Raw genomic sequence first — 21,799 nt, 5'->3', positions numbered from 1 at the left:
GGGACAGGTAGCAGGAAGGCTGCATCCTGAGTTCAGAACTAGCTTGGCCTGGCTTCCTGCACCACCAAGGGAAGGGAAGAAAGCGTGGCAGGGGAGAGGAGAGAGAAGTCAGGCTGTAGATGTGAAAGCATCATAAACAAGGGCCTGGTGACCCACATGCTCGAATACCGTTGTTTTCTTTGGGTGAGATACAGAAAGAGGGAAGCCCTTGTGGCTGGCCTCAGAGCAGGAAAATCTTACTAACTGGGGTCCCTTCTGTTGCTGCTGTAGCTGTTTTTCCTCGTGTCTAGCTGAGCGGCTTGTGGTCTAAGCCAGCTTTTTGCAGGGAGCCAGGTGTGTGTGGGGGAGGAGGGCAGAGCTTGCAAAAGGGCAGGCTGATGTCTTCAGCCAGGACCCTCCAGCCTAGCCTGTCCTGCTCTTTGAAAGGGGAGGACTGTCCTCAAGTTTCCTAAGGGACTGGAGAACCAGAGACAACCCCTATCCCCAAAGCCCTCTAGACTCCAGAGAATTCAGACCAATTTTCTGTTTCTGAATTGCAATCCAGCGACAACTCATTAGGAGGCTATGAAACCAAGTAGGTGTCTGGAGTCCTAATGAGTCAGGGGTCCCTGGCTACAAGTAGTTATGGCTGGTGAGTGATGTGGGGAACAGGTGTCACTGAATAGCTTTATTGAGCATTTTGTGCTGGGCACTAAGCTCAGCACTTTAATCCCCACAACTGGCCAGTGACATAGCTACTGTTACCCCACTTTACAAATGAGGAAGGACAGGTCACAGAGGCTCGCTGCCTGCAAATGGCAGGCTCGGCTGCCTGGTCCATGCAGAAAGTACCCAATGCCATGCCTGGCACATAATGACCCTCAGCGGAGGTTACCCCTCCAGTATGCAGTCAACACCACTGGCCCCAGGTGGAAGGGATCCCAAGCTCTCTCCAGCTTTCCAGTGGCCCTTAACCATGGGTCACCCTTGCTTGGGAATCTGCCCCCAGACAGGACGCTTCCACTTCCCCCCAGGCCTGGCACTGCCAGCCACTGCCTCTCTGCAGGGGCTTTCCAGGAGCGGGGCAGCAGCCCCTGTCCTCCCCACCACTCTGGCCTCTGCCTGTTACCGAGGCTGCCCCCTGCCCCATGGTGAGGACAGCTGTGTGGCTAGGGGCCCATCACGGTGCCACTGCCCACCTCCACCACCCAGCAGTGCTTCCCAGTCTATCACCTGCCATCTGCCCCATCTATAAGCCGGCAGCTGCTGCTCTAGCCTCAGGTGAGGAACAGCCAGGAGCTGCTGGCATGAGGCTCTGGGGCTCAGGTGGGTCTGGTGCTTCTGCGGGGAGGGAGGCAAAGAAAGTTTACTCCCACCTTGACCTGGCCTGCCCCAGGGGCATCTGGGGCCATGCAGGTGGCAGATGTTGGGTAGAGGCTGCTGAGTTTAAGCTTTCCTTCACAGCGACACCTGCTCCTGGGCCAGGCTGGGCTGGCATCCTCTTCTGCTCTCCCCACCACTGACCCTGGGGGCCCATCTGCAAAATGGAAACCACAAGCTGAAATTGCCTACTTTGCCAAGTTGATGATGGCTGCAGTGAAACGTGACTGATGCACGTGGAGAGCCAGCATCACCCAGGGCTGTTTTGCTGTTGGGGTTCGCTGCCCCTGGCCCCAAGACCCATTGGCCGTCAGCAGCAGAAGCCTGGCATCGATGGAGAGGAAGGTGACCTCATCTGACTTATAGCAGGACACCGAGGAGCAAAGCAGTTAGACAATGGCAGTGGTGAGGGTCCCCACTTGGTATCAGTGATGTGGTCACTGCTGGCCAGTTCCCTCCAGGGCTGGGGCTGCCCCAGCTCAGAGGTGGCGGGGAACACGGCCACCAACCCCATGGCTGGGCGGTTCCAGACTGTCACATAAATCAATCTGGGCTTTATGAAACTAATGAATTTGCATCCAAGATTTGGTTTGGAGCCTCGGGTGGCAGGATGATTTAATCAGCTTTGTCTTTAAGCAAGAGGGAACGTAACTGGAGAAGGGTAATTCCAGATGTTTTGAGTTTTCAGCCACAGGGTTGTAGCCAGGCCTTCCTTGCTCTTGGCCTGACCACTGCAGGCCCCTGCTCTACCCAACCTGAGAGGCCTCCTGGGAGGAAGCCACAATGACAGATGGAGAAGGGGCATTTGTTTTTCCCATGGATGGAAAATGACACGTGGGGACAAGCTATGAGAACCACTGAGGTGCGACGGCAGAGAGAAAGCGGGCTGAGGCCAATCACACCACGCAGGGACTCTCCCAGGCTTCAGCTGCCAGGGCAGAGGTGGCGCAGCCCGTGGGCTCCCTGCGTTCCCTGCAAATCCCACCCCTGACCCTGAGACCACCTTGGGCCCCAGGAGACCCTACATCGTCGCTCTGTGAGAGGTCTGAAGACGCTTAGATACAGGGGAGGGGCTGAGCAAGGCACTGAACTCAAAAGAGGGAGGGGTGGGGCCTGAGACCCACCCCAGAGAGGCAGCTCCAGGCCAGGTGGGACCAGGCCCAGGGCTGGGGGCAAGACAGTGAGGGTCAGGGGGACCCCCAGGTCCTGAAGCAGTAGAAGGCACGTTGAAAATGCAGAGTTCATTCGAGTCACCTGTGTTTCCCAGGAGGCCAGCCCAGCAAGTGCGTGCATGGCTGAGTGGGAGGTGGCTGGGGACCTAGCCTCCTTCCATGGCAATGGCAGTGGGGGCCCCATCCAACCCCACATTGCCCAAGGGACACAGTGCGAACACTGAGCACCCATGCCCAGCCCCTAAGGGAGCCGCCTTCAGTGTTGGGGTGGGAGCACGGGCAGCCTGACCATTGTCAGAGCCCTCCCACTGCCGTGTCACTGCCAAGCTGCTGAGGTGCCAGGTGGAGATGGCTTCCCTCTAGTAGGACCACCTGCACTGCACTGCAGGAGGCCCTGAGGGCTCCAGCGGGGCAGCCAGGGCAGCAGACGGTCCCTTTCAGGGACCAGCTCCAGACTTTAGGCCCAGCTGGCGGGCGGCTGTGTCCCTGTAGAAGGGATGCTCCATCCAGCCTGCTACTCCGGAGCTCGCACCCACAGCGAGGGCCCTCACAGCTCTATCTGGGGACTCTGGTACCAGTTAGCACTTCTTGTTCTTGTCATGCGGCCAGCCAGGCCCTCTCTGAGGTGGCACCTACCGCCTCCCAGGCCTGGTGGGAGGGTGGGCCCTGCCGTCACAGGCAGACCTGGCTAGGATGCTTCCAGCCTGGGATTCGCCTCTGAAGAGGCCGCAGCTGCTAGTGGAGGTTTCTTAGACAAGGACGCAGGACGGGGGAGGAGAGGGGAGGGGCATGGGTCTGGGACAAATGATGGCAGTGCCAGCACTGCATCTCCCACCGTGCAGGGAGTAGCCCGCCCTGGAGGTGGGGTGGGGGGTGAAGCGTGTTGGAAGATGTGGCAGAGGTGTGATTCCAGTAATGAGTCTTAGAACTTGGGAGCAGCCACGTGTCACCCAGGTAGAAGGACCTGGTGGGAGAGCTGCCCGGGGGAGTGAGGACAGGTGTGGACTGGGTGGAAGGTGGGGTGGGGAGAAGACCCCCAGCTGGACAGGGGGTTTCCCCTAGAGCCACAGTCCCACCTGCCCCATGAACACCTGGAAGCAACTAAATCTGGGCTCTGCGGGCGAGGGGCGGGGCTGGGGCCCCTATGCCTCCCGTCACTAGACCTGCCTGTCCTGCCATCAGAGCTTGGTCTCGCTGAGGACGATATTGGCCGTGACGAAGATGAAGCAGGAGAAAGCCCAGAGCAGCACGAAGCCCACCCAGAAGGTGTGGCGGAAAGGGGACCTGTGCTTGTTGGTGACCCCACAGCCAAAGGCCAGCTGGGTGTCCCTGCGGCAGTGGTACACCAGGAAGGCGGGGATGACGTACTGGATGCCGGTGCCCGCGTAGGCCCCTGTGATGCCCACCAGGGACTCCAGGTCGTGGGTGCAGAAGGCCACGAGCACAGGCGGCACCAGGGTGATGGTGGGAAACACGATGCGGTCCACCACCCACGGGTACGTGCCGCCCTCGCGGTGGAAGAGTGTCTTCCAGTTGTTGCGCAGGGTCACGGCAATGATGGGAAAGTTGGTGCTGATGGTGAAGACGGGGAAGAGGCCCAGGAAAAAGCGCACAGCGGCCAGGCCCACGACGTCACAGCGCGCGAAGTTGAGCGTGTACATGTCCATAAGGCTGTCGCCGCGGAAGCAGAAGATGGCGGTGAAGGAGAGGAGGCCGTAGAAGGCCAGGATCAGCAGGTAGTCCAGGAACACCAGACTTGTGAGGTGGCGCTTGGAGGAGACAGGGGTAATGAGGGACGGCAGAGAGTGCTGGCACATGAAGGAGTAGACGCACACCCCAAACAGGTTCCGGACCCCCGAGAAGTCGGCCAGGGGCGGGTGCCCCTCCCCTCGTCCGTGCCCGATGCGGACCAGGGCCAGCACAATCATGACGGCAAAAGCTGGGAAACGAGAGAGAGGAGTCACCCAGTGGGGACAGGCAGGGCCCTGCCTTGAGTTTCTGGTCTGGGGGGCAGCTTTGTGGGGACTAGAGCCCCGTGAGAAAGAGTCATTAAATGCACATTCATGCAGCCCTGTTCTTGGGTGGCTCAACAGTGGCTGCTCATCAGAGGAAGGTCCCGCATCCCTCTCTGTCCTGTTCTCCCCTCTCCCTGCTGAGCAGGAGGCCTGGGTATGTGGGGACAGGGCTGCAGTGGGGCCAGTGGCAGGGTGGTCCAGCTTTGCAGAGGTAGCAACTCTGTCTTCTTAGAGGAGGGCCAGTCCTGGGCAGGCACTGCCTGGCTCCCTCATCAGACCCCCAGGGCTCTCAGGGGCTCTGCCAGCTTCCTGGCAGGAAGCAGGCTGAGTCAGGACACAGGGCCACCCTCTCTCCCTTGGTTTAAGGAATGTGAGGCTGGAGAGCTGGGGGGTAGACGCAGAAGGGCACGGAGTGTTTGGGAGGAGGTGTCCTCCTGGGCCGAGGGCATCTGCTAGACACAGCTGAGGCCGACAGGCAGGAGGGCTGGGAGCCCTGGGCAGACAGGTGGGTGCCTAGGGGCCGAGGGCAGGCAGGAAGTTGCCAGTGGTCACGCCAGGGCAGAAATAGCACCAAGGACCAAGGCTGCGGACTGCTGAGTCCTGGGCTGCTGACACCGAGGCTGGAGGTAGGTGGCATGTGGCTCTGTTTTCCTGGGCCTGGCAGCACAGCTAGGGGACAGGGGACCCTCTGTGGAAGTGGAAGGGGGCCTGTGGCCCTATCTGTTCAGAGCAAACAGCTGGCATTGCTGATGGAGACCAGGCTGGTTTCACTTCGCAGCTCTTTACGGGGACCCTCCTTCTGGGCTGCCACTGGAGACGGGCTCACAGCACGCCCTCCAGGCTGAGCTCCCCAGAGGCAGCCTGCGCACCGCAGGGACAAGGGGCTGCGTTTCCAGCGCTGAGGAGATGGCACTCTTAGATCTTTCTGTGTCTCTCGCTTCTGCTCTCCGGGCTACCCAGAACCACGGTTAGCTACTCACACACGGAGACCACCGGTGTCCGTGTCTGTTCTGAAGCTGACCAAGCTCTGCTCTCTCTGTTCAGAACATATCTGACATCCTCTCTAGCCTGTGCCCTCACCCCTCAGGTGAAGCCCACGGGGACACGTGACATTTCTTGGTGAGCAGCACAGGCAAGTGTGAAGGGGCAGTGGCCAAAGAGGCCAGCTCACAGCTCGGAGGCTCCTGTCTGGGGGCCCCCGCAGAGCCCCAGGGCTCTTTTGCAGGTGGGAGGCTGGGTACCCTATGGTCCCCTTTGGGCCAGGCCCACTCCCTGACTCCTGGAAGGAAGAGGTGGTTCTGATGGGACCCACGGGAAACCAGGCAATGTTTTCCCACAATGACACTTGGGAGTGAGATGGAATCTTCATCTATTACTTTTAATCAGAACTGCCTGACACTGTCGGGGGCAGGAGGGGAGGAGGGGAGCGTGGAAACCGGCCTGAGACAATTGCCAGTAAAGAAGATGATTTGTTTCTGCCTCTCACCGCCCGCTTCAGTCCCCACCACTCCTGACTCTGAGGGCCTGGGGACTCCTCCTCCCCTAACATCACAAATCGTCCACCCTGGTCAGTCAAGCGGAAGCGGCGGCCTAGTTCCTCCTTCCAGTCTCAGCCCAGGGAGCTGCCTCCAGCTTCACCCACTGGGGGTGGATGGCACAGGACAACTGTGGGACAGCCCAGGACCCTGAGCAATCTGCTTGCCCCAGAGATTTCTGAGGGTGGGTAGAGGAGGGTGTGCACAGCAGTGCCTATGTGAGAGATCCACCCCACAGGAGTTGTGCCAGGGCGGGATGTGCAGGAGGGGTACCGGGGAGAGAGCAGACAGGCTGGAGGCAGAGTCCCTGTGAGCCAGAAAGGGCTACAGAGCAGAGCTGAGCAGGATGGGGTGGGGGTACAGAGGCCAGACTGGGCTCAGGGGCACCTGGTGATTTGTTATTCAGGAGGCTGCAGCAGACTGTTCTGCCACCATAAGTGGGGCACAAGGGTCAGGGCAACGGGGGCAGCTGCTGTAGGGCAAGATTCAAATCCTGCACTGCCACTGCCATCTTGAGGCACCACCTTGAGACCTGGCACTTGGCCCTGGCCAAGGCTGGCATGAACTTAGAAAAAGGCAAGTGGAGAATTCCTCTAGCTGTCACTCGGCCCTGGGCCCTGGGTCTGGTGAGCAAGCAGGCAAGAAGGCAGGAAGAGGTCAGCTGTCTGGATATGAGCATCCCTGCCACTGCTCCTTCCTGCCCTGGACACAGCTGGTGCTTCTCTGCTCCTCTAACTCCCCAAACTCACATCTCCAAAGAAAGGCAGCTCTCCTTACAGCCGACTGTGGGATTTCCTCATGGTAAATAAACCAATTTACAAAGTAGGTTTCCAGAGAAATGAGACAGCTGTACACACACACACACACCCCTGAAATATACACCTTCTAGCTGGCGTCCTCCAGAGCAGCTGTCTTGGGAAGAGGCGCCTTTGACACCAACAATGATGTGGAACAACTTCAGAACCTTCAGCTAGAACAAAGCCATGGCGGCTGGGCACGGTGGCTCACGCCTGTAATCCCAGCACTTTGGGAGGCCGAGGCAGGCGGATCACCTGAGGTCAGGAGTTTGAGACCAGCCTGGCCAACATGGTGAAACCCCATCTCTACTAAAAATTAGCTGGACTTGGTGGCACGCACCTGCAATCCCAGCTACTCGGGAGGCTGAGGTAGGAGAATCACTTGAACCTGAGAGGCAGAGGTTGCAGTGAGCTGAGATTGTGCCACTGCACTCCAGCCTGGGCAACAGAGCAAGACTCCACCACCGAAAAAAAAAAAAAAAAAAAAAAAGAACAAAGCCATGGCTATAGGTGATTTAAAAAACGACTTCATGATCTTCTAGCCAGAATTAGTTTCACCTCGTAATGCCACTACCTAGATTACCCAGATTAGTCACCCATTTCGTTCTTTTGATTGTCTTAAACAAGTCTATTTGCAAAAACCAAGTCTACCTTTATGGGCTGGATGTTTGCTGCTGCCTAAGAGTCAGAAGCAGATGCTAGAAGCTCTCGGGAGGTGATTCCAGAGCATTGGAAAGTAGGATAAACACCTGAAGGGGCAGGTGCAGCTGCATGGCCTTGCGGGCCTTCGTGAACTCCTCTTGGTCACACCCTGCGCTGCTGTCAAAAGCTCACCCAGCGGTGTGGCAGCTCGGCTGCATGGAGACGCCACCAGCTCTGGGGCTGAGCAGACCGAGTGCGCACCCAGCAGAGGTGGGTCATTCACCCATGAATCCCGACCTGCACTCAGGGCACTCACACACCAGGAGCGGGAGAGGCTGCCATGGTGAGGAACACATATGGGAAAGGCAGGTGGTTCTAGAAGAGCCACGCCCCCAAAACAGGGGTGAGCACCAGCTTCCCAATGGAAATGGCCCCAGTTGAGGCAGAAGGTGAACCCAGCTATCTGGGGAAGGGGCAGGGCACTCCGGTTCAGTACCACCATGAGGATATGAAGGTGGGTGCTGGGATCCGTCCCCTGGGAGTGGAGAGTGAAGGGAACTGTTCCAGCCTGGTCTCCGAACCAGCAAATTCAAAAGAAACTTGCACCATCTAGAACCTCAAGTTCCCCTGGGAGATGGAGGAAAGGGAGGGAAGGGAGAAAAGGAAGGAAAAGGAGGAAGGAAGGGAGGAAGGGAGGGACGGAGGGGAGGTCAGGGCCCTGATGTTGCAGAGTCCTGGGACCATGGCCCGAGGCTTAACCCCCATTGCCCACCTGGTGAGGCCCCTGTGGCCCCACCCCTTTGTCTGGCTCCTCCCTGCCTCTCCTGGCTGGGGGAGGAGCGGAGTTCAACAGCCATCTCCTAGATTGATCGCCACATCCCTGGGAGACAGCTGCTCCAAAAACTCACTAGGTCTGATCATAAATCAAGATGAAACGAGGATGACAGGTTATGGAGACTCTGCCAGGATGCGCGGTGGGGAGCAGGGCTCCAAGAGCCACACCGACACCCGGGGCTCGGCCACAGCCGCCAAGACAGCCTGCGCCCACCTCGTGGAGGCTGCGTGGGAGGCCAGACGGGCGCAGAGGCGGGACAGAGCAGAAAGTGCTCCCCAGACAGGCTAAGGACCAGACACCCAGGACTTCAGTCAGATGTGCAGGGGGGTCAGCCCCCAGCAGGGCCTGCAGTTCCCCAAGAGCCTATCACAGGCAGTGCCCAGAACATCCGCGTCCACATCCACCCACAATTCCACACCGGGAGTCCCGCTCTGAGTGGTGGAGAGCAGCAGTGAGAAGCCGGGAGGAGGCAGAGGGGAGGACACAGGAGGAGGCGGACACAGGTCACACAAGCGGCTGCTGGGCCTTGGAAGGCTCAGCTACAAAGTGACAAGGGGAGGCAGGAGACTTCTCTCTTAATATCTGAGTAAAAGCCAACGCAAAAGCCACCGCATTTGTCTTGTGTCACGCATGGGCCCAACTGGACTGTTCATTCCTTCATTCAACAACAATGGACGGAGTTTCCCCTGGGTGCTGGGCACTATGCTGGCCATCTGGGGACAGCACACTGAGACAGGGGTCCTGTCCTTCTGGAGCCCAGAGTCCAGGGGACCAGAGTTCAGGTGGAAGGTACAGGGGACAAATTATAACCAAAGAACGGGCTGGTTATCAGGCACACTAGCTGTGGGGTACATGATGAGATCCCCGTCGCGGGAGGCGGCCAAGCCTGAGGGTAGGAGGCCACGAGGTGGGGGTCCCAGAGGGGAAGCAGGTGTCAGACGGGACGTGGAGGACCTTTCGGGGCCGTTCCGACCCTATAGGTCTGTGGCTGCTGTGACTCCTCACGGTTTAGGAGGAGCAGCTCAATGCGGGGTGGAGACGAGGGGGGCCCCCGAGGACACCCATAGGCAGAGCCGCATCGAGGCCCCGTGAGGTCACCTGCCAAGGCTGCTGGCTGCTCACAGGCTCATCCTGATAGTGGATCTCAGCTCCACACACAGGCCTTGCCACACTGATTCACCTGGGCCACAGCCACTCCCCTCCCTCGCACACTGACACCTGGGAAGGGAGTGAGGAAGACAGAGCGAAGGCACAGGAAGTCATTGTCTTGGAGTCCTGAGCTGCCAGAGGCCAGTCAGAGAAGGCACCTCCCTTCCCTTTCTGAGGGGGCTAGAAGTAAAATTGACACAAAGACTGGGCTGCCAGGAGGCACATCCAGTGTACGGGCATCTGAACAAGCCAAGGTTCTTGTTAATATCGGCTCTGCCGCAACCTCAAGCGTGGCGGTCAGGGAGCAATCTCACATCAAGATACGCTCTTACAACACCCGAGTCCTCAGGCTCCTAAAGCAGTCAGAAGAGAAGCGAAGAGAAGCAGCCTTTCCCCAGACAGCCTCAGCCTGGCAAGAGCCAGATAAGAAGTCCCTGCAGGCACTGCTTCCATGTCTGTCCTCACGGCCTCTCTCCTTGGCAGGGAGGAGGACAGGTGAACCCACCCACTCTGAACACCTGCCAAACGGCAAAGTTGGCGCTGGTTTATAAGGGGATGAAAGTCAACATCTCTCCCTCCCTTTCAGAATACCCCTGCCCTCCTGGAGCCTCACCCTGGGGGCCTGGGGAAACAAGGGGGCCTTATTGGAGGGATGAAGCCATGATTGGGCCAAGCCCTTGTAGCAGCTGAAGGTGACTTGTTCTTGGGGCCAGAGGGGGATGAGTAGGTGTCTGGAGTTGGGGCGCAGGGCCCTGATGCTCATGTTCGGCGAATCCTACCAGCACCCCCAGCTCACCTCTCTTGGGTCTCTGTGGGCAGGGACAGAAAGATCAGAGTGGTCAGTAGCCAGCCCCTTCCTTCCTGTGCTGAACACACACTCTTGGGCATCAACATAAGGGCTGGCTGAGCTGCAGGTATGGAGAGGGACGAGCTCCTTCCAGGTCCTCCCAGGCAGCGCTGCCTTGGTCTCTGAGCCATGTGAGGCCTGGGCAGGACTCCGCCTTCCTTACAGAATGCTGGGGTCTGTGTGGGGCTGGAGAGAGTTGGGTGACCTTCCCAGGCACCACTGGAGTTGGTGCACAGGGGCCAGAGTTCTCCAGGCCTGGGCGGGGAGGGGTGGAGCAGAAAGAGCCCTCCCAGGAGCCCCCACCTCCGCTCTGGGGTCACACATGAACCTCTCCCCATGAGCATGCGATGCTGAGGCACTGAGTCCATCTTGGTGGCCTTCCTGTTTTCCTCATCCCCATGACTGGCTCTGGAATTAAGCAAGGGCTACTTCTGGGCAGCCTGAATTCTTCTGCCCATGCTCTCCCTGAAGGTGGCAACAAACCCATTGGGCTCTGACGGAGAAGCACTGAGAAGCATCTAGAGCCGTGCTGACCACCAGGGCCACACAAGGCCAAGGCTCCTGAGCACTGGAACGTGGCTGGCTCAAACTGAGGTGTGCTCAAGTGTAAAACACACCGGGTTTCAAAGACTTGGTGTGTGGCCCAGTGCTGAGGTGGGCGGATTACTTGAGCCCAGGAGTTTGAGACCAGCCTGGCCAACATGGCAAAACCCAGTCCTTACTAAAAATACAAAAATTAGCCGGACGTGGTGGCGGGTGCCTGTAATCCCAGCTACTAGGGAGGCTGAGGCAGGAGAATCGCTTGAACCCAGAGGGCAGAAGTTTCAGAGAGCTGAGATTGCGCCACTGCACTCCACCCTGGGTGACAGAGCGAGACTCTGTCTCAAAAAGGAAAAAAAAGACTTAGCGTGGAAAAGGAACGTAAAGTATCCCACTCGTCATTTTTTCATGATTACATGTTGAAAGATATTTTTGATATGTTAAGTATTTTATCAAAATGAACTGAATTTCAAGATGTCGCTACTAAAAATTGAAAACTTCCCCAGGTGGCTGGCATTGTATTTCTATGGGTGTCTCAGTGGGGGTTTCCTGTGCTGGGGGTCTGTGGGCTGTGTGGATGTGTGCGTACCTGGGAAGCACCTGAGATGCTAAGGATTTGAAAGATTTCCGCCTCCTGCCACCAACCTCGGTCCAGGACTCCTCACTCTAACCCTGTCGTCTGCCCTGATTTGCATGGGGATGCTGAAGACCTAGGGTGGAGCTGAGACGCTGCACCAATCCTTCTGGAAAAGCCCAAGGACAAATGGGCTCAGAGTGACCCCCGGGCTGTGACCCCCAGGGCAGCCTGATCTGGTGAGGGAGGCACTGGCTGGGTCTGGGGTGCTATGGAACTGGCCTGTGGTCCTGGGCCACCATCAGAGGGACATCTCCATAAGGGCGTGAGCTGGAACAGAGGCTCTGGGGAGCCACAGAGGGCCCTGCCCAACGGTCCCTGCCCAGAAGCCCCCTCCCCCAGCCCGCTCATCCCTTTCTACAGGGCCTGGAAGGGATGAGGAGTATGAAGACACGCATCCACTAGGGCCAGACCGCACGCAGCACACTATTCCTCCCTGATCCCTTTAGGTGCCCGAGTTGTGCACACATACTCAGAGCCAAGACCCTGAGGACCAAGGGTGAGGGGTCTTCCTCCAGGCATGGGCCCCCAGGCCTTTCCCACACGCCAGTGCTGAGCTATGCCTTGGCAGGGCTGCTTCCTGGAGAGCTGCTCCCGCAACACTCTCTGACCTCTGAACCTGGCTCCAGATGTCCCTAAGGCCAGGGCGCCCCAAGCCCCGTGCCATTCCCTGCTCCCCATGTGTGCTCTGGCTGTGACACTGTGAGGTGGAGGCCATGCGTCACGGCGGCTGTCTGGGAGCGGCACTCTCTTTTCCATGCAGAGAATCAACATACTGGGGCTAATGATAACGAATGGCCCATCACCAGCTCAGGCACCAGCACTCCAGGCGGGGCAGCTCCCTCCTTCACCACCACTTAGCCCTTGGAAGGTGCCAGGCTGCAGGGCTCTCTGGCTTTAGCTGGGCCATCGGAAGGGGTGGGTGAGCAACAGCAGCCTGAGCAGAGAACCACTGGAGACCAGCCTCTTGGCCCTAAAACAGGGGGACGTGATTGGGCATTTGTTCCTTAAATAATGGGACTGACTTCGGCAGAAGGAGACCCACATTTGCAGGCTGGAGGTGGAAGAGCCCAAGGATCCTGCAGCCTAGAGGTGTGAGCGACACTAGGACACAGTCCTGGCTTGGAAATGGCCAAGTTACACTGGGCACAGCTCCTGAATCTGCCACTTAACTGTGTAACCTTGGGACAAACTGTTTCATCACCTTTAAAAATGCAGATGAGGCCAGGCACGGTGGTTCATGCCTGTAATCCCACCACTTTGGGAGGCCGAGGTGGGTGGATCACCTGAGGTCAGAAGTTCGAGACCAGCCTAGCCAACATGGAGAAAACCCATCTCTACTAAAAATACAAAAATTAGCTGGGCGTGGTGGCCCATGCCTGTAATCCCAGCTACTCGGAAAGCTGAGGCAGGAGTATCACTTGAGCCTAGGAGGTGGAGGTTGGAGTGAGCCGAGATTGTGCCGCTGCACTCCAGCGTGGGCGACAGACCGAGACTCTGTCTTAAAAAAAAAAAAAAAAAAAAAAAAAAGGAGACGACTGTAGGGATGCTGAAGGGTTGGAGTGAGACAGGGCAGTGCCGTGCTGGTAAAACCTGGCTCGCAGCAATCGCTCAGGAAGCTGCACGTGCCTTCTATCATTGCAGAAACCCACCGCCCCTGCTGAAAGCCCAGTTCCCAGGCAAGCAGGAAAAACTGTGTCAGCGCTGAGTTCTCATCTAGCTCCCCTTGTGCTCCAACGAGGGGGACTGGATGATACTAGTGACCCCGCCTTCCTGGCCAGGTCAAGCTGCTGTAGAACAGATGCCAGGAACACCTCATCACTGGCCTCAGCTAACCTTTGGGGCTCTGGGGGTCAGGGATGGGAAGGGGGACAAGGAGGACCCCAACAGGCTGCTTACCCCTGCTCTGCCAACCAGAGTGACCCTCAGTTCCTCCTCTTACGCCCCTGCCCACCCCCACCACCACCAGCATCTTTTAAGGCCCCTCGAGGCCAGGCAATCCCCACTACCCCAGCTCTGGGGCCTCCGGGTATGTGCCCTCTCTGGGAGGGGCTAAAGGAGACAGGGTCTTTGGAGCCTGAGCTGGCCCATCCTTCCTGGGGTGGCACCTACCTGCACTTGGGCTGTGGTGTGGGTGAGGGCTCTGCCTGGGAGGAGTTCCCTTTGGGGACTATGGGAGGCCCCCACACGGATGTGCCAGGCACCAAAAGCATCTCGACCCTGGGTCTGGTTTTCATTTCAGACCTGTAGGGCATCCAGCATATGCCAGCTTTGCCTAGCAACTCACCCACCACGCACTTGGGTTTCTGCTGAAAGGAGGGACTCTAAAGCCAACTGATCTTCCCATGTGGGCCAGCTCCTGTGCTTTCTGGAGGATTCTAGCTTCGTTCACTCCTCACCCCAGGAGAAGAGAAAAGAGCTGAAACAACCAGCTTTGTAGGACGAGGTTCTATCCTGTGGCTAAATTATTTAGCCCAAAGGACTGAGAGCAGAGTCCCCCTCTCCCCAGGGTGGCAGGAGGCAGCGGCAGCCTGGTGAAGGGCAAGTGTCTGAGCCTCTGGAGCAATCAAGCCTTCGGTCAGAAATCACGGGCTCTGGCCTTTCATCCTTCCACTTCCCCACACCCTCGGAGCCTGGCAGGTGGCGCCTGGGAGGGCAGGGTCTCAATTTTTCATTCTTAAGTTGTCAGAGCAAGCTCAATGTGCCATCATTGGCAAGGCAGGGCCTCTGGCTGCTGGCTGATTAATCTCCTTCCTGGAGATTGGAAACATAAAATTTCAGGCGCTGTCACCTTTCCTGCAGGCTGCTCAGCCCTTTCCTCTCCAGCAGCCAGCTAGATGCAGAGAGAGACGGGAAGGAGAGAGTGAGGAAGATGAGGAGAGGTGGTACCGAGCCAGGATGGGCGGCCCCTCCTGGGTCTGAACGTAACTCTGGAGCTCCAGGGTTGCCGTGGGCCGTGGCAGCCCTGCAGGTGTATATAACGGCCTGACTTGCTGCAAGGTTAAGACTCACCCTCCCACGTGAAGCCCAGTTCTGCAGAGGCCACGCCCGTCACCATCGTCAGGCCAGACTCGACCCACGACCACGAGTGATCTGGGACTTAGTTTCTTTGCCTTGTCAGTGCCCGGACAGCTGGGCCACCGACCTCCTGGGCACTGCAGGAGTCTTTGTCTGGCAGCTGGATCTGCCCATCTCGGCCGTACACAGATCGCAGCTGGTAACAAAGGCTGCTTAGAGGAGAGGTGCGGCCGAAAGGGCAACACCCTTTGCTCGGGGCCAAGTGAACTCTCAGGTCAGTCCTGACTGATGCTAAGGAAGGGAGTCATTTGGCGGCACATGGCTGGCTGTTCGCCAGCAAGCGTTCATTAACTGCCCACTTTACCTTAAAACAGAAACACTGGGTTCCTCTCCTATAAATGGGCCTCTGTGCATTTGCAAAAAGAACTTCTAGAAAACCAAGAATAAAATTAAGACCAAAACAAAACATATACAAAAGGTTTTTCAAGATTCCCTCCACTAGGAGTGTAACCAGTCATGGCTGGACACGGAACAGCCCAGGAGAGCCCTGGACAGTGGCCCAGTCGGAGGATGGGCAGGGCTGCCGCAGAGACCTGGGCCGTGCAGAGCTGCTGACAGCAGGGTGGTGTGGTGCTGGCACATGAGGCTGTCTGGATGGAGGCACAGGGGGCATTTTGGGGGGTCCTTCTGGGACCTCTGAGAGGCACTAGTTGAGTGGCTGTGGAGGAATTCCAATGCCAAGCTGGCAGCAGTGGGCACCAGATGGCCCAGACACGAGACCACTGGCTGCCGGTGGTGACGGATCAGCGCAGTCCTACTGGGAGGCTGTCTGCAGGGATCAGTCATGGGTTTGGGGACAGGTAAACACCGGAAAGCCTCATGTCCCCAGGTGATGGCTTCCTCCTGGGGGCCTCACCTGCCACCACCACCACCACGTCCTACCTCTCCCTGTCAGCTTGGAAAACAAATCTGGGGCAGTTGCTGAGGGAGGTGGAGACAGCGGGGCCGAGAACTTCATGAGGCAGGCTCAAGTTCATCCACAAACGCCTGGAGAGGATGGTGTCTGACCCACTTTGAGGGGAACACAGATGCAAAAAGAGCGTGTGCAGCGTCTGCTCTGCATACACAATCAGAGGGAAGGGAACCCTGCGGTCCTCGGCAGCCCAGGCCCGAGGAGGGCTGTGGTACTCCAGGGCAGCCTTTGTTAAAAAGGATCGGGATTTTAATAACCCCAAATGGGACGCCCCACACCGAGCCAGCTGTTCATGGGAGGCGTCTACAGGCGTCTGCCAGGGAAAGTTGGTAATGGGACTGAAGTAATGAAGCTGCCATTACTTCAGCTCGAGAGCTCCCTGCGGCGGGGCGGGGGCAGCCTCCCGCCATCAGCTTAGGTGCTCAGATTTGGGATCTGAAGTCCCTGCGCTGGGCCTCTGAGCACAACGAACATCCTCTGTGCTGCGTCTCCCCTCAGCATCCCCGGTCTACCTGTGACTGCAGAGGCTAGAGCCCCAGCCCCTCTGTGAGACTGGCCTGACTTTCATTCTCCCAGCTCAGAGCTTCCTCAAAGTGGGTGGGAGTAGATGCTGGGGGCGGCGGAGCAGAGAGGGCTCCTCTCCAGGCACCACAGCTGGGATGTGGCAGAGGAGAGGCTGCACAGAGCAAACCTGGGTGCTTCTAGATCTCACCGTGACACCAGTGTGGACACCCAGTGCCATGCTCTCTTGAGGTAGCTGAGGTCATGTCCCCAGTCTCATGGCCAGTCCCCAGAGAGGCTCATCTTGAGGCCACTCTTGGGATGTGGCGGCTGACCAAGATGATGCTGAGGACAGTCACGCTCACTGTGGCTCCCCTCTGCACACTGTGCAGGTGCTGTGCTAACAACACGGTCCCATTCAAGGCCTCGCTGCCACCGCACAGACAAGAAACTTGGCGGAGAAGCCCCGATCCATCTGCGCACATTGGGAGTAAACGCCACCTGTCCCACACGGGGCGGGGGGATCAAGGCAAGGAGGTCCGGCGTGACCTCCAGTAGGTGCGCCACCTGGGGCAGAGCAGCCACCGGAGACCTGATTGCTCAGGAATCTGCGGTGGCCACCTGGGGGTGAGCCAGTCAGGTCTGCCAGGACCTGAACAACAGCCTCACTGCTGGGGACAGCACACCAAGACCTTCGTTCCCCATGTGGATTCAGAGGTATCTGCCACCCAGGCATCCCACACTGACCAGCCCAGTCTCCCCAGAACTTATTTGGGGAGCACAAGAAATGAACAGACACTGTCACACGTCATCCATGCTTTGAGTTTTCCTGGACAAGTGGCTATTCACAAAGGCCATTTAACCCTTTCAGTGCCATTCTGGCAGAACGACCGGGCTTCCGAGGCTACTAAAGGGGAGAAGAGCTGAGCAGAGCCCCTCAGAGGAGCTGGCCCGAAGGCTCCTCAGCACAGCTCCAGGGCCTGCAGTCTCCTCCAGCCTCGTTTCAACAGATGGCAGAACTAATTCCTAATTAAGCCCAAGAAAGTTTCCGGCTCAGCACATTTATTTATGATTTTCCGGTCCCTTTGGTGCTTATTCTTCCCCTTTGTCTTCCTGGAACCCAAGCCAGCTTATTTCCAACCCCGAGCTCCCCACTTGGTTATTGGGAAAGCATGGCCTCATCTGGGGAGAGGGGAGAGGAAGGGGTGCGGCGGGAGTGTGGGAAGGAGGGAGGGGGGCTGTGTGGGACTCGGTCACACAGCTGCTTTTAAGACCGAATGAAAAGGGAGTTTGTGGCGAACTGACAACTTGGCACAGACTTGAGAGGACAAATAGGCTTCTGAGGTCACTGCCTTTAGGGTGGTTCTCGAAAATCTGCCTGGGGTGAGCTTGGCCCAGAGGCAAGAAGCCCTCGTGGGGTCCCTCCCACAAAAGGGGCTGCCAGTTTTGTTTTGTTTGGTGGCTCCAGGGGGACCTCCATCCCCTTCGTCCCCTCCTGAGCCATGCTGCTGCCCGGGGCTGGAAGGGGAACACACCTTCCGCCAGCACTGGGAAGAAAAACACCCCGCTGGCTCCAGTGCTGGCTGTTGGGGATGGAACCCTAGACCCAGCTGCGCTTCAGAGTTTACTTAACTGGGTAATTTTTCTTCTGGCGAGAGGGCTGTGCCACAGAAAGGTTTGCTTTTTAATCCCAGAGGTCTGAGTGTCTCATGGAGAAAAAATCACTGCCTTTGCTGTCGCCCCCAGCAGCACTCTGGAGAAAAGGTTCGCCTGAGAGGCTCCTGACACTTGATTGTCTCTTGGATCAAAAGGAAAAGAGGCAGATGACTTGCTAAGACAACAATGTCACCACGAAAAAAACAAGTGCTGTGGATCTTCCCGAGCTGGTCTCCACCTCCGGCTCCTGATGCTGCCAAAAGCCTCTCTTGAGGTCACTGTCACCTGTTCTGCAGCACTGCAGGGCCCCAGGAGCCTCAGGGTGGGAGACCTGGGGGTGGGAAGGGGCTGGGGGAAACAGGAGTTGATTTTCTAAAGCCAAGTCTACGGCGAGCCTGACTCTGGGGAAGTAGGGTCTCCAACAGCAGAATGGCAAGGGGCCCGGGCTGTCCCCAGCCGCCTTCCAGGACCCCGGGGCCCTGCTGGCCACAGAATTTGGCTTCTCCTCTGACTGATGCAGGGGTACAGCTGGTCTCCTACTCTGAGACAATCGCTCTTTATTTGCCCTCAGCCTCCTCTTCTCCTTTTTTACAATCTTCTCCCTTTCAACAAATGTATTGCTCCCCAGACATGGGGAGGAATCTGTTACCCTAAACAAGTGCAGAGGTCTTCGGAAGCCATTAACTGTCACTATCCTGGGTGTCATCTCCTCTTGGGCTGTCATGCTGGCTAAAGCAGGAGCGTCCCCTCCACCTCTCCCCAGCCTGTTCCTGTCCTCCTGGACGAGGGGAAAGGACGGGAATCAGCTCAGCTTTCTCCATGCCAGCACCCAAGGGGCCCTTTCCCCCTCCCCAGTGCTGAGGGGCAGATCAAGTACAGCCAGTCCCACACAGGGTAGGGGCCAGACCTTGGGGCTACAGATGTGGCTGCACGGAGCCACAGGAGCTGGAGCACCAGACTTAGGCCAGTAAGGCAAGGAGGGAGAACAGTTTTCTCCAAATCCTGCTTTACTGAGAAAACTCCTTCTTCTGAGACCACCAGGTCTTACCCACTCGGCCTTACCCAGAGCTCTCAAATACTTCATATAAGCAGAGAAATAGGAAGGGTGGACGGCAGAGCCCTGGTGTTTCTGATCCCTGCTGACTCCGACTTCTGGACACAATCCCTCCTGGCACCCAGAAAGGCTCCATTCTAAATCCATCCTTGGAGCTGGTGGGATCCCCAGGTTCTAAGTAACAATTCCCATCTTCCCCCAGGTAGTCACGTTAATTTAACCTGGGGCTTTGGAACTTCTGAGTGCAATTTGGGAACAGCACTCACTGGTGAGTACGTGACCAGACAGACTGAATGGGGCAGATGCAGACTTCCACCCTGTCCAGGGATGGACAGGTGTCCTCCCGCTCCCTCGTGTCAGCTTGACGGCCAAGGACGGGCTCGGCCCAGATGATGTGCCCCTGTGGGGGCCTCACAACTCATCTCCATCCTGCTCTCATCTCCTTGCAAGGACAAACCAAGAGGGCAAAGAAGTTACAGACTGGTGAGCGTGGCTCAAGACAAGAAAAACCTTTCCAGCACTGACATACAACCCCTCAGAGTGGAGTGGGAGCCTCACCCAGTCGTGAGCTCTGGGCCATCCTGTCCCCTGTGCTGTACAGCCTGCTCCCACAGGGGCGAGGCGGGGCTACCTGACTGCTGTGGCCCCTTCCAACTAAAGATGCCAAGACTGCCGTGTACAGAGCCTCCTTACACTGACATCTCATCATCCCCTGAGTCTGGGGAACCAGGGGAATTGCAGATGTCAAGCTGCTGGAAGTCATTTAGATCAGAAAGTGTCCTCGGCGACCATGACCCACTGCTGAGTCCTGGCATGGAATCAGGATCAGCGTGCACTCCCAGAGTCTGGATGAGGGTAGAATGGGCGAGCGCAGTGGGAAAGGGGGCTGGGGAAGGTGGTCAGGAAGGAGGCGCCCCAACCTGGGTTCCTCCAGAGCCAAGTGCCTCTGTGCTGAGAGGCAGGCAAGCTCCTGGAGCCTGGACACAGCCACTCTGTGCAGGCCCCTCTCTCAGAACAGCAACAGCCTTCTTTGTTTTTAGATTGAGCAGAAGAGGGGTCCAACGGACACCCAAAGCCGTGCTGGCCACAAAGGGCCCCACCTGCTCCTGTCCTCCGTCCAGGTGGATCGGCAGCCGGCCCTTTCCCTGAGGTGGCTGACAGGATGGTGTGGCGGAAATAGACCAGCCCCCAACCACCAACCTGTTTGGGGGAACAGACTCCCACACTGCAGCTGAGGACAATGGCACTCACGCTCAGCGTGGTGTCCGTCAGTTAGAAGATGCCGTGGAGGGAGTGTCTTTTCATGCCCTGGTGGCCAGAGACCCAGAGGCAGAGAGTGGCTGCTGCCATGGCCCGCTGGCTTTTATGGTTATGCCACATAGCACACTCATGAGAACGCAGAGCCGCGCCGCTCTAGTGCCCTGCAGGGCACAGCCCAACCCAGGCCTTTGGGAGCCCCGCTGCCAGCCTCTGGGTCAGTGGACACCCAGCATGGTCGTATGACAAAGAAGCTGGTCCTAGAATCAACAGTCCTGGGCTCTAGCCCCAGCTGCATCCATACTATGTGACCTTGAAAAAATCATCTTGTTTTGGTGCTAAATTTCCCCAACAGCAAAAGGCAAGCTGAGTATCTGCCCCCTTCTTATCCTTTGGAAAGGTGGGAGGACCAGACAGGCCTGAGTCAATAGAAACCACCACCACACTCCAGCTACGGCTGGGGGCCCTGCGTGGCCTCTCGCGAAAGAAGAGGGAAGGGACGAGAGGAGAAAGCACAGAGACTCGAGCTGTTTCTCAGACTCACCGATCCATCTCATCAGAGAGGTCAGGATCTGCAGGTACTTGGTCTTCTGGACATCAAAGAAGGTGAACGGTCCGAGGAGGAGAGTGAAGATCGCCTGGGGGATGGAAACAAGAGTGAGGGGGGTGCAGGCCGCACCAGCAGACCGTCTGCACGCGGAAGATGCTGCTGTTCATGTGGCCTCCACCCATAGCTAAGGCTGGGCCTAACTTGGGCACACCTGGACTGGCAAGAGGCTCCCTGGGGTCACCTTGGGTAAGGGCCCGTGCTGCGGGTGGAACAAGAGCTGCAGAGCCATGCTTCCCTGCTGCTGCTCACATGTACTGTCCCGACAATGCTGAGCCTCCTAGGCAGGGCCCAGGTATTGTTCCAGGGACCCCACGCATCCTGCTCTCTTCAGCAAACACAGATTGAAGATCCATGACGTGCCCACCCTCGAACTGCCCATGAGCATGGGCTAGAGACATAATGGCAAAAAGGATCCAAAAGAAGCACCAGCCACGTCTCTGACTCTCAGTTTACTGGGAAGAAAGGACACAGTGGGGAGGGGCCCCAGGAGCCCTGACGAAGCCTGGCGGGAGAGGACACCTCTTCTGAAGGGCTTGGAGAGGAGTGATCGGGATGTGCATGGGCCACGTTTTTTGGCTTCGAGAGAAGGAGAAGTCTGGAGAACGAGAGCCCCTGGCTTCCAGGGCAGGCCCCTCGGAAGTATCCGGGATGACCAAGGAAAGGAGCTGCATCTAGGAAAACCAGGGCAAAGAAGCTCTGGGCTGAGGATGGGACCCAGGCAGAGAAGGGGGTGCTGGTGGGCATGGGTCCTCTCGTTTCTCTTTGGAGAACAGGGGAAAGTGTTGACTCAAAAAACAAAAGTCAAACTCTGTCTCAGAAAACTGGTCTGTGGGAAATGGGAACCTTCTTTGCAAAGGAAAATGGGGGTAAACGTGACAGAGCAGAGACTGGAGTGTAGGGAAGGTTAGGATTTCCATGCCAAATTGGTTACTCAGGGAGTAGAGGAATTGAGAGCTGCTCATTGCAGTTAAGATGATAGTACCATTTCCAATCTGCCACTCGGAAGCAGCGTGAGGCATCAGATCTTATTAACATTTACACAGTGCCATTTTATCATGTTAATGCTAATGACGCTCACCAGAGACGCGCGGCAGGCGGCTCAGAAGCCCGAACGAATGTGGGGAGCGGGCCCACTCGGGGAGTTGGGCTCCGGCCTGTCATGGTGAATCCATCACAGCTGCTCAGCCCTCGGCCAGCCCCTGTGA

The 21,799-nt window shown here is 57.6% G+C and overlaps 1 protein-coding gene across 4 annotated transcripts in view; it reads right to left on the bottom strand.

Annotated features, from left to right (window-relative positions):
- Positions 1–652: 652 nt before the first annotated feature.
- Positions 653–21,799, bottom strand: part of TMEM104 (transmembrane protein 104) — a 64,238-nt gene continuing 43,091 nt past the window's right edge. For 3 of the 4 annotated variants that reach the window (XM_055243611.2, XM_063617152.1, XM_055243610.2), the window contains 2 exons: positions 20,529–20,622; positions 653–4,470 (listed from right to left, as the gene is read on the bottom strand). In XM_055243611.2, the coding sequence (XP_055099586.1) occupies positions 3,710–4,470; positions 20,529–20,622 (855 nt within the window). In that variant the 3' untranslated portion in view covers positions 653–3,709. The remainder of the gene's footprint in view (positions 4,471–20,528; positions 20,623–21,799) is intronic. The other variant, XM_055243612.2, reaches the window with a different exon arrangement.

Source organism: Symphalangus syndactylus, chromosome 14 (genome assembly GCF_028878055.3).
Source record: "Symphalangus syndactylus isolate Jambi chromosome 14, NHGRI_mSymSyn1-v2.1_pri, whole genome shotgun sequence".
Lineage (NCBI taxonomy): Eukaryota > Metazoa > Chordata > Mammalia > Primates > Hylobatidae > Symphalangus > Symphalangus syndactylus.
This window is presented reverse-complemented; position numbering and strand designations above follow the sequence as displayed.